Source organism: Symphalangus syndactylus, chromosome 7 (genome assembly GCF_028878055.3).
Source record: "Symphalangus syndactylus isolate Jambi chromosome 7, NHGRI_mSymSyn1-v2.1_pri, whole genome shotgun sequence".
NCBI lineage: Eukaryota > Metazoa > Chordata > Mammalia > Primates > Hylobatidae > Symphalangus > Symphalangus syndactylus.
In genome coordinates this window covers 27640247-27653214 of record NC_072429.2, presented here as the reverse complement: position 1 = coordinate 27653214, position 12968 = coordinate 27640247, and the positions used below count along the sequence as shown (strand labels likewise).

The window sequence follows — 12968 nt, the reverse complement described above, 5'->3', positions numbered from 1 at the left end:
AAGTACCAGAATATTAACACATCTATCTCTGGGTGGTATAATTTCAGACGATTATTAAATGCCTTTACATTTTCTGTATTTTCCAAAAATTGTCTATAGTGAGCACCATAATTTTACAATCAGAAAAAGTTAATGTTTTTAAAAACTCAACAACGTAATTCTAATAATGTAAAAATGCTACCTCTAAGATTAAATTTTGACTACCCCAAAATCTGTTTCAGACTCTTATTATGGCTTGTACTATATGCAAGGTCACTCCTCTTAGAATTGGGAATATATTTTAATATGGTAAATACCTTTCTATCAAAAATTATAAAATTTAAGTTTCAAAAGAAATTATACCTCCAAAATATATTCCAACCCACTGCTTTATAGTGTAACTTTTGGTCCACCTATATTTTAACATTCTGTTTCAAAGTAGGAAGTTCATATTCATTGGCAGACCCAAGTCTTAAAATTTAGATCTAGCAGACTTAGGTACACAGACAATATGGCTAAAGAGATAGAAGTTTAGCTATACAATCAACCTCACAAGATAATGTATATCAATCATTCACTCCACATGGCTGCATCTTATGCTGATTCTTATACATCATAAATTGATTTCCTAAAGTAATGAAGTCTATAATTGTTAAAATGCTCCTACACCCTACTTTTAGAAGTTCTTTTATCAGGCAATACAGGAAAGTTCAAGGATATCCTCTCAAGTAGATGGGACTACAAGTGCCCGCCACCACGCCCGGCTAATTTTTGTATTTTTAGTAGAGACCAGGTTTCACCATGTTGGCCAGGCTGGTCCAGAACTCCTGACCTCAGGTGATCCACCCGCTTCCCAAAGCGCTGGGATTATAGGCCTGAGCCACCACGCCCAGCCAGTTCAAGGATATCTTTATAAACATAACCTTAAGGCTTGTTTCATGTTAAGCTTGTTTTTAAAAGCAGAAATAAAATGTCAGCATAAACCAGCTATTAATCCTGTGTAAGATTTGGAAAATGAGTATCAAACCAGTTTTGGACCTACCAAAGCCTTAGCTTTACTTAACAGTGTTCATGAAAAGTATTTTATTGGCAAAAGAAAACTTTAAATTCAGTCATACATTTCAAAAATGGGGTCATATTCTTACCTGGAAATTTGATGTCCAGCATAGAGGAGCACAGCCGTCAAAAAATATAGATAAAGCTGAACCAGATGCTGCCTGGGCAATGTTAGCAGCACCACACTTAAGATATAACCTGTAGCAGAAAGATAAATAAAATACAATTTTAATTTAGTTTCCCAATTAATTACAATAAAAGAAAGGGCTTGAGATAAATAATTTTCCAAATAGGTTTCAGTACTTTCTGAGGTTTTTTATTGTACTTACCAAAGTAAGTTTAGCATAGTGACACCACTATGGATTTTTTGTTGTTGAAAACATATTGTGTTTTTCACTTCTTTTGTAGATTTCTCTAATAATCAAATATATCACACAAATGTGTAACACAACTCCTTTCATCATCTAACTTTCCTTGATATCAACTTACTTGTTTTATGCCAATTCTCTCTTTCTTTCTAGTACCAGAGGAAAAACCGGGTGTCTTAATGTCTCTTTCCAAGGCTGCCCCTTCCATGTGATTCAAGACCTTATTTCTCCAACCCGTGAAGACTCTCTATCTTCTATACTTTCAGTCGTTCCCCCTGACATCACTCCTTACCTTTGTTTCAAAGAATGTGCAGGGCTTTTACCCATCTTGAGAAAAAAAAAAAAAACTTCTTTTCACAGCGATTTTTTTCCTATTAACTATTTTTCTCATTCCACTGTCAAATGTTTGAAAAGATCTATACCCAATGCCTCTATTTTCTAAGCATCTATTCTTCCCTTTACCATCTACAATCCCTTTACAAACCCCCTTGTTTGCTCTAAAGAAAGTTGGAAGTCAACAATTGCCTACTTATCATATCTAAGACACCCTGCTTATTTTTGATCCCCAATATCCAGGCAACTACCATCAAAACGTTGTTACTCTTTGGGTTTGTTGATATGGATTTCCTCTTACCCTCTAACTTCTCCCCTTCATTTCTTTTCACCCTTTCCAATAAACACTGGAAATTTGGTTCCTAAACAACTGTTTTTCTCTATATATAAAGTACCTAGTGCAAACAACATATTTTGTAACTTCAAATATCAGCATCTCTTCTAGAAATGTTATCAACAAAGTTACTGATAACTTATTATACATGCAAAAACATATCCTCATTTCTTAGTCTAAGTAGACATCCCATCTCATGACACCTTATATTCCACTTAAATGTTCTCATATTCAACAAGTACAAACTGTGCTCCCCACCTCCTCCCTCAACAAAGTAACTCAAAGTGACTCAAAACCTGTCATCTTTTCTCTCTTATCATCAAGTCCTGCTGAGCCTTCCTTGATAAATTCCTCTCATGTGTTACCCTTCCATTCCAATCTCTATGTCTCATATCCTAATCTGCTCTGCAATGCACAGTATACTACCATCCTTCTTTCAGTCTCTATTTTTGTATACCCTATACTTCAAGCTTGTCCAACCCACAGCCCATGGGCTGCATGTGGCCCAGGATGGCTTTGAATGTAGCCCAACACAAATTCATAAACTTTCTTAAAATATTATGAGTTTTTTTTTTTTTTTTTTGCAATTTTAAGCTCACCAGCTATCACTAGTGTTAGCATATTTTATGTGTGGCCCAAGACAATTCTTTTTCTAATGTGGTCCAGGGAAGCCAAAAGACTGGACACCCCTGATATACTTAATCACCAGGGTAATATTCCTAACACCATCACTTTTACTTGACAATTCTCCTGCTCTAAAAGTTATGAACCTGACATTCTAGTCTTACACAATCTGGACCCAGTCTACTCTTCTATAACCATCCTCCACTTAATTTACGAATCTTTATTAAGGCACAGGTACTCCTACTTATCCCCTATTGCCTCTCTCATGCTGAATCAATCATGCCAAAAGCTAAGAAAACATGAGCATGTTTGGGACTAAAGAAATAGAACTGAGGATTTCCTACACGTCCTAACTGCAAGGACAGTCCATCAAAAGCCAGAGATAAGTATTTTTATTTACTCTTTATTTCTTAAAATAATTTCTCCAATTTTGTTAACCCCTATTTCAAATGACTTTAGAGGTATTTTAAAGGATATGTAATATAGTTACTAAGCATTTCCACTGATTGTAGCTGAAGGATTTTCTAATGTCTATTACATGAAACTTCTCCTTAAACTCTCTTTTAACGAAACTGTCATTTTCCTTTCCAGAACGATCTTGTCTTTTCTTTCTCCTATATATCGCATATAAAATCAGCGGCCAAATCTTCTAGATCAAACATATTCATTTCATCCATTCCTTCAATTATCCAGTCATTCAATCAAGATTATTATGTGTAAAGTATGACCCACTTGCATTCCTAGACATGGAAGATCCAAAATTAATGTGAATAATAATCTAGTGAAAAGATAAGCATGGACAAAAGTAATTATTAGACAAAATTGATGCTATAATAAATGAACATTAGAAGGGCTATGGTTAAGTGATTAAGCTTGACTTGCATCTCAAAAGCTGAATGGTTCTTTACCAGACTAAGAAGAAAAGCAAACATTCTAGGAAAAGAGAACAGCAAGCATGAAAACCATAAAAGCATAATTTTCAGGGGACAGTAAATTCTGTAGGTTGGACTAGAATTTGATGTTAACAGAAAGATTGGGAGAGGATGCTGAAAGAACTAGCAGCTAAAGCCTCAATATAAAGCCTAAATACAATAATCAAGAGTTTAGACTTAGCTAATGGTTCTCAAATTCTTCAACATCTATTTAGGTGAGGTAAGAGAACAGAAACCAAAACAACAAAAGCACCATTGCTCATCTATACCCCATTTTCATATTCCAGTGGAAAAATAACTGTGATAACAAAATATTTGCGTAAGAAAACTTTGAGAGATGATGAATACTAACTATGAGAGCAGTATGAATGAACCATCTGAACTACGATGTATATATAATCTAACAATTTAAAAAATGCAAGCCAAAAATACTATTGACACAAACATGCATCACAACTCACTCTACAGCATTAACCAAACGATCCATAACAAACTAAGTTGATAATGGCAAAGCTGTTAGTTTTTAAATTATACACAGCAATTTTTAATTAAAAAGCAAGACCAGTAGAATTTAAAAATGATGACCTAGGCCAGGTGTAGTGGTGCACACCTATAATCCCAGCTACTCGGGAGGCTGGGGTGGGAGGATCACTTGAGCCCAGGAATTCAAGGTTACAGTGAGGTTATGATTGCACTACTACATGCCAGTCTGGGTGACAGAGCATGACCCTGTCTCTATAAAAAATAAGGGTTGGATGTGTTGGCTCACATCTGTAATCCCAGCACTTTAGGAGGCCAAAGCAGAAGATCACTTGAGCTTAGGAGTTCGAGACCAGCCTGGGTAACACGGCAAATTCCTGTCTCTACAAAAAAATACAAAAAATTAGTCAGGTGTGGTGGCACACAACTGTGGTCCCACCTACTGAGGAGGCTGAGGTGGGAGGATCACACGAGCCCAGAAGGTTGATGCTGCAGTGAGCTACGATCGTACCACTGCACTCCAATCTGGGCGACAGTGAGACCCTATCTCTAAATAAATAAATAAAAGAAATAATGACCTATGGGAACAGACTCTGAGAACAGAAAAAAGAATAAAAAATAAAAATGATGACTTGCTTAAAACAACACTGATGAATCTAATAATTTCTGCTATTTAAACATTATGGTAGTTGTAGGGTAAACAGCAGGACCAGAGGTAAGATGACAGCCTGGATTGTAACAGTGGCTTTGGGTATGGAGCTGCCAGTCAGCCATGAGATACATATTTAAATAGGTCTTAGTGGTTATCTATGGGTGAGTAGTTGAGAACAAGGAAGTGAAGATCTGACGTTTCTAGCTTGGGTAATCAAGAAGACAGCTCTGCTATTAAGACAGGAAACACAGCAGGAGAAAGACTTCTGAGGTGAGAAAAAGAGTTCAGTGATTGACAACAAGCTGAAATGTCCATAGGCTATTTAGGTCGAAATGTCTAAGAAGTAATTCAAAATTCATTCATTCAGGGCTGGTCACAGTGGCTAATATCTGTAATCCTAGCATTCTGGGAGGCTGAGGCAGGAGGATCACTCTAGACCAGGAGTTTGAGACTAGTCTGGGTAACAAAACAAGACCTTGGTATATGCCTGTAGTACCAGCTACTACAGCAGCTAAGGGTTACTTGAGCCCAGGAGTCTGAGACTGCAGTGAGCCATAATCACACCACTACACTCCAATTTGGGCAAGAGTGAGACCCTGTCACGTACATACATACATATATATAAAATTCATTCATTATTGGACACCAGCTAGGTGCTGGGAATACTGAGATAATAAACAACCCCCTTCTTACCTTAAAGGAGCTCACAATCTATTAACAGTTGGGAAAATAGATAAGCATATGGACCCTTAGAATGCAGCATAATAATTGCTATGGTAAGATGTGAACTGGTTCCATGGAATCACAGAGGAAGAACATCAACTCCAGACTACAGTGGTCAAAAAAGTGTAAAGTGGAGACAGAGATTTACAGCCCAAACTACGTGGAGTCACCCAAACAACAAAAGATTAAAATTAAACACAAATTGTGAGCAATATCAACAGTTGAGAAGTCTAAAGAAAACAAATCAAAAGAATCAGAAGCAATGGTCAGGGAGTTAGGAGAAAAATTAGGAAAAAAAAAAACACTTTCAAGAAAGAGGAAGTAGCAAACAGCTCCATAAACATAGAAAAGTCTGTAGAATTAGGACATAAATGAGGCTTGAATTTTACATTTTAATTCACTAATGATTTTAGTGATGGTAGTTTCAATAGGATTTTCACATCCATTGCTTCCTTTCTAATTTCTACCTTGTCAGTTCTGGCTCTCATTACCTCTTGCCTAAAATCCCAACTGGTCTTCTTACCTCCAGTTTCTCCCCTCCCCAATCCATCATCCTATAAAACGCTGCCTAATCAATCTTAAAATGCAGCTCATCTGCTCTAAAATCCCCACTGACCCACCACGACCTATAGAATTAAACACAATATCTACTGTTATGTATTCAGGATTCTTCACAAAAGCCCTATTCTACCTTACCAATATTACTTCTATTTATCTTTTCCTATCCTACACTCCAAAAAACAGTGGACAGTCACTTCTCTTTCAGCAGAACCCACCCTGGAAAGCTTCTAAGTTTGAAGACACAATTACATTCCATTAAATACAAACTTTATTGCTCCCTCCCTTAATTTTTAAGCTCCTTAATTACAAACAATTAGAAGATATAAAGGGGGAAAAACTCCCACTTACAATAGCAATAAAAAGGATAAAATACCTAGAAACAATAAATGTCAGGGGGCTGCGGCAGGAGGATCACTTGAGCCCAGGAGTTTCAGGCCAGCCTAGGCAACACAGCAAGAACCCATCCTCCCCACCCGCCCCCCGAAATTAGTAATAATGCAATCTAAATTTAAAAAAAATCAAATGGGTTGCTTTGTTTTTGGAATGAGACCTAGACAATTTTGAGACAATTCTTAAATTCACATAGAAAACTAACCATAAAAAAAAAGCTCAGAGGAGGAAATAAAGAAAACTGAAGGGACTAACCCTATCAGATAGTAAAATATAATCTAAACCCTCAACAAACAAGACAGCATGTTAATAGTTCACAAACAGACAGACTAAAGGAAGAGAAGTTCAAAAATGAAACAAAATATATGTGAGAATTCAGTATATGAGAAAAAAATGGACTAAACAAATAGGTGAGGACGACTGTGTGGTTATCTAGAAAAAATAAAATTATACCTATAACACTATTCATACAGATAAATGAAGCAAAGATTTAAATGTAAAAATAAAACCACAAAAATAGTAAGATAAAACACAACAGAATTCTTTATAAACTCAAGAATAAAGAAGGCTTTTCTAATTGACTCAAAATACTAAAGCTTAAAAACCTTCTAAATGTAAAAAATCATAAGCAAAATCACTGAGTTGAAACTGGAAAAACTATTTTCAATTTATCACAAAGGATTAATTTCCCTAATGTATACCAAATTCCCACAAATTGGTAAAAAAAGAATCTCACAGAAAAGTGGGCAGGGTATATAAACTGACAACTCTCAGAAGAGAAAATACAGGTTTTTCTTCAGTATGTGTATGTTCAATTCATTCATAATAGAAATGCAAACTAAAACTACACTGAGTTAAAAAAATCAATTTTTCTACCTATTGGAATAGCCAAAATATGTGTGGTAACAGGCTGTTTTGATAAGAATATAGGATTGTAGGAACTCTCAACCACGGTTTTTGGAGGTAAAAAATAGTAAAACCCTATGGAAAGTACTATCTGTCAACACTACAAATATATATAAGAAAACCCTTGAACAACATAGGTTGGAACTGTGAGGGTCCATTTACATGTAGATTTTTTTACAACCAAACTCTTATGGAAAATACAGTATTTGCAACATGCAAAACCCACATATACAGAGGGCCAACCTTCTGCATACACAGTTCCACAGGGTCACTTGAGGGACCTGAGTATGCGCAGATTTTGGTATACATGGGCATCCTGGAAGCAATTTCCAGCATATACCGATGGACCACTGTACTCTTTAACCCAGCAACTTCGCTTCTAGTAACCCCTTAGACCCAGGTTATATTTGTACTTGTTGAAATTATAGCTATACAAAGTTATTTAGCACAACACTGTACAAAATAGCAGAAGGCAGGCTATCTAAAATGTCCACCAATGGAGTAATTAGTTCAATAAATTATGGTATATCCATACGAGGATACTATGCCAATGTAAAATGCAATCGGGAAGAGCAGAAATGAGGCCTCAACATCTACTCAGAGTCTTTAAGATCCGGCAGACTGTCATCCTAAGAAAAGAGCACAAGACTCTATTTCATAAATATCTAAAAGCAGTAGTTATGGCTCCACATACATCACAAACAAAAACCATGATTCAAAACCATGTATACCATGCTAACATCTGTATAAAAAGGGGGGAAATATATATTTTTTATATTTACTTATATATACATAAAAATATCTCTAGAATTATACAGAAAGAAATAAAAGCTACGTGGTGTTCAGAGTGAGAACTCAGTGAATGAGTAACAGAGATAGGAGGGAGATACTTTTCATTAAATACTTTTTATGTTTTTTTATTTCTGAATATAAATACATTATTTTATTAGGGTGAAATTTGATTTGTATTTGAGGGTGAAATTCTGTAAACAGGAGCATTACATAAACACTATGTAACATTTTGACAAAGGTAACTCCAACTAAAACATTGTTCAAGCTGAAAATATCTGTTCATGCAACCACTGAGCTTACTCTACTTTGGCATGGAGTGCGCATATTTAAGATGGCTCAACTGACTTTCCAAAATTATAAAACAGATTATGAACTTCAATTGTACTCAAAAACATTCAATTTCTAAAATTAATTCTGGTTATCAGGCAGCTGTTTTCATAATAAATATTTCAACCTATTCAGAAATAATATATAAGCACATTTTTAAAACCACAGTATGTATGACTTTGCTGATTAATCTAAAAATCTAAGCCAAGTACCCAACTGTTCTACAACTGACGGGAATTACTTTCCATAAATTGGCTAACATACAAAGCCTTTCATAAAAGGCTGAGAATTACAGTGTTTTGCAACATAAAGGAACTTTCTCATTTCAGAGACGTTCCCAAGGTAGTGCCATCCACAAAAGATGAGTTTACTGAACCGAAACATTTTGTTTCTAGTGCACCATCTTTTCTACTACATCATACTTCTTTCCACAACAGCTTACCTCTCAGGGATGTAAGGGGAATGTTCTCAGGGCTAAGTTTTAGAACCCAGAAAGTCCTTTTATAGATAAAAATAAATCTCAGAGAGACAGGACAACTCTTCATGACTTTATAAAAGATACATTTTGTGACGGGCAACTCTAATAATAGAATATTAGCAAAACCACTATAGTACCATTCAAACCATGTCTGGAACTCTGCAATCACAACATTAATAAAATATATTGCTATATACATTACAAATAAACCAAAACTTAACCTAAAAAGTAAGGATCATGACTTTTATTCTAGATAAATTTTATCTGTTTCATGCTTGTATTTCTTGACTTTAATTTCTTCAATCTCTCATCATTATTTTTACCACTAACCCCATAGCGTATCAATGATAGTTCCATTTTTCTTGAAAGGGGATTCAAGCAAAAAAAAAAAAAAAATTATAGTTCCAGGAGGATTTTTTTTTGTGGAACAAAATATTATAGTATCATTTCCCACATTTCATTTAACTGAACACTTTATCTTCAGCTGATGTTAATGTTTTCGTTTGTCTCAGGGAACAACAAAGAATGTTGCATTTTAAAAAGCTTACTTTCCGAATTACTACTAAACCACAAAACGAGGACAAATTAGAAGGGGCCAAATGTCTCTAAAAGTATTTCTCATTGTTTATATTTCATCATATTAAAATCTAGAATGTTTTCTTCTGCCTTCCAGTTTTATCCAGTAAAATAAATCCAATACTGCCTACTTTCTTGTAGCGTTAATAATTCCTGTGCAATGATAAGACAAAACTATCAAGATTCATAAATACTCATCAATAACTATATCACTATCATCTTAATGAAAATGAACTTCACTTTACCCAAATTCAAAAAAGATACTAAGACATAAATCAGAATGCTCACTAGAAGATTAGAAAATGTGATGTAGACACTCACCTACATAATGCATATTAAGAGCCAAATACTTATACTGGAAAAGAGGGTTATTACTAAGGCTACTTCTTTGGATCTGCTGGAAAAAGGAGCTGACATCCCATCTGTACAGGACATCCAACAGCATGATGCTTGGCACCCTCAGGGCCACATTTAACACTGCCTCCAGTTTCTCCTTTGCAGCCATGTTGGTTTTTTTTTTTCTTTTTTTTTTTCTTGGAGAAGACCTAAAATTCAGAAGACACAATATATAAAAAGTCAATACAAATCGCTTTTAGATATCCTTTCACGAATCTAATAGGTTGTCACACACGGTACAAAACTATGTGAGAATGCATAATACTACTTCTCAGCCACATCTACTATTTTTAGATATTCATGAAATAACCTCTGTATTGTGTTTTCACATTGACCCATTCAGTTCTGTCCAACCTTATAATTCTGATTAAATGTTCTGGCCTCAAAACTAATTTTTTAAAAGGCCACTAACTCCAAATCTAGGAACAAAACACTCTATAAGACTACTGTAACTTGTATGAAATTAACTTGAAAAATTCACTCACTCCAATAAAACTGCGATTTATGTAGCTCATAAGAGGGTGAATTTTGAATATTTACTCTATGAAAAAGCCTAAGCAACTCAATAAAAACTTGATAACTGCACGTTTGGTTTGTAGCATCTTGTACTCTATGCTTTTCCTTATTCACTTACAATCAAAATTGAAGTGCTAAATTTACAATCCAGAGAACTCATGATGTAGATACAGGTAGAGGAAACATTATTTACAATATCATTTCCTTGAATCTTTAAAGTTAAATATGGTCTAAAATTCCCATAATCTGCCTTCAAGTGTTCATCAAATTCTTCCCTTGATACACAGATAAGCAGGCACATGGAAGAAGCCAGGCATTGAGTCTGTAGCCCCTGTCTCTGCATAGACCATGATAAGTAGTGAGGGGGTTGGGGGGGGCGGTGGAGGAAATGAAAGGCAGTTATCAGGACAATTTACTATTTAAAGGGACAATTCAACGCTATACTGCTTTATATGGTAGAACTTCAAATTAATCCAAAAAAAAATAAAATAGGGCAAACAAGGCCAGGCACAGTGGCGCACGCCTATAATCCCAGCACTTTAGGAAGCCGAAGCAGGCAAATCATGAGGTCACAAGTTCCAGATCAGCCTAGTCAATACGGTGAAACCCCATCTCTACTAAAAATACAAAAATTAGCCAGGCATGGTGGCGCACACCTGTAGTCCCAGCTACTCGGGAGGCTGGGGCAGAAGAATTGCTTGAACCTGGGATGCGGAGGTTGCAGTGAGCAGAGATCACGATACTGCACTCCAGCCTAGGCAACTGAGCTAGACTCCGTCTCAAAAAAAAAACAAAAAAAAAAAAACGCAAACAAAAGTGGGTAAAGAACAATTTAAAGAGTAAAGATAATTCTGGATTGTTGGCTCTGACAATATCCTTTTAAGAATTTTGCTGAGAAAGCTAAACACATTTCCAGCTTTGGCAGTAATTTCAGACATTACAGGACAAACGAAAACATTTATTTCTGTAGAAAATTATAGTGACAGATTGCTATGCTATGGTTAAATATTTGTCAAGTATTTCCATCTTACCCTCCAATTTTCATAGCTTCCTAGTTCAGATAGTTAAAAAGCTAAAGGCAACCCAACTTGGCACACTATTAATAAAAGCTTTTCAATAACCATATATCAACCATTCCCATAACCCAAATGTTTTATATATATATAGCCTACCAATAATATAGACTTAACATTTTTATAGATAAGTACTGCAATTCTGATTATTTCACATGAACAAGATCATTTTCATATTTTCCTACATAAGAAAAATATTATTGTGAAAATCAGAACTAAATATCATGTCCTAAGGGGGAAAAATGCACTGAAAAATAAAATCTCTAACTTTTAATATTTATTGCAAACCAACCACTGAAGAATCTAAATTTCTCAAAGCCCATGATATTATTATTTTTTCTAATCCCAGGAAAAAATACACCAAAATATTCACAGAAATTGTTGGTAAAGAGTTTAATGCATTTTAATACGTATAAGCCATCTAGATAACTTCAGGAATTACATTGGAAATACTTACTTTGGTGAGTAAACTGATAACCCAATACCCTCTTGGGAATTTATTTCAAAGTAATATGAATAGATTTTCTCACAAACCACCAGCCACCATATTTGAAAATCACCACGTACTGAGATGACAGTATTACTGACAGTCTTTATGCTGCAATCGAAAAGTAACTATTTTTCTATATTCTGGAATCCAATATAAATCATTACCTCTGTTTTTATAAGTAACAAGAGAGGGAGGAGCTATTACTGATTTAACACTTGTAGCCCATATTTATTTCATTTGATTTGTAACCTTTCTCTTTTTTCAATGCTTTGCTATTTTAAAATGTGCCCATTTTCACCATTTATTGTGGCTCCTAAACGGGTAAAGAAGAAAATTTAAACTAAACAAATAACTAATCCTGCTTTAGAAATCAAGATCTGCTAGGGAAGAAAAACTCCCTAATCCGTACAGAGGATCATCTCTATTACAAAAGCCCATTAGCAGAATGGTACATGTTCCCTCTTTATTTCCACCCACCACTCCTGCCTAACAAATATAATAAGAAACAGAAAACAGGACATATTTCTATTTCTATAAAGAGAAAATACTGGGTCCCGAAAGCTGTCAATAAAAAACAATATCCAAGATCCCCAACTCTACTACATAGTCAACTCGAGACTGAAATGTTTTTAACAAGGACTTTGGATAGAATTAAATATGCCCAAATAAACGAAACTAAATGTTTCATTTATTTCTATACGTGAATGTTATTTTAGCAAGTCAGTGGCAAGCTGGTCATGTATAAAGGCACTGAGGAAACAAATTTAATACATGGAAAATCAAAGAGAAAAAAATTTCAAAACCTTATCACTTTGAACCTTCCTAAAGTAAAAGAGCACATGATAGTTACCATCACAAATAGGTACTTTACACTACACTTTAGCACCACACACTAAACCAACATCAAAACAAAACTTTAAAATATTCATCTTCTTTGCAAGTACTTGCAATTACTCACACCTGCCAAATCACTTTATCATAC

General features: G+C 35.0%; 1 protein-coding gene across 4 annotated transcripts in view; it reads right to left on the bottom strand.

The window, feature by feature from the left end:
• The window catches only part of RNF145 (ring finger protein 145), a 50362-nt gene that overhangs the window by 34023 nt on the left and 3371 nt on the right, over positions 1 to 12968 (bottom strand). For 2 of the 4 annotated variants that reach the window (XM_055285424.1, XM_055285423.1), the window contains 2 exons: positions 9833 to 10044; positions 1125 to 1233 (listed from right to left, as the gene is read on the bottom strand). In XM_055285424.1, coding sequence (XP_055141399.1) covers positions 1125 to 1233; positions 9833 to 10044 — 321 coding nt within the window. Of the gene's footprint in view, positions 1 to 1124; positions 1234 to 9832; positions 10057 to 12968 lie in introns of those variants that run through there. The other 2 variants (XM_055285425.2, XM_055285426.2) reach the window with 1 other exon arrangement.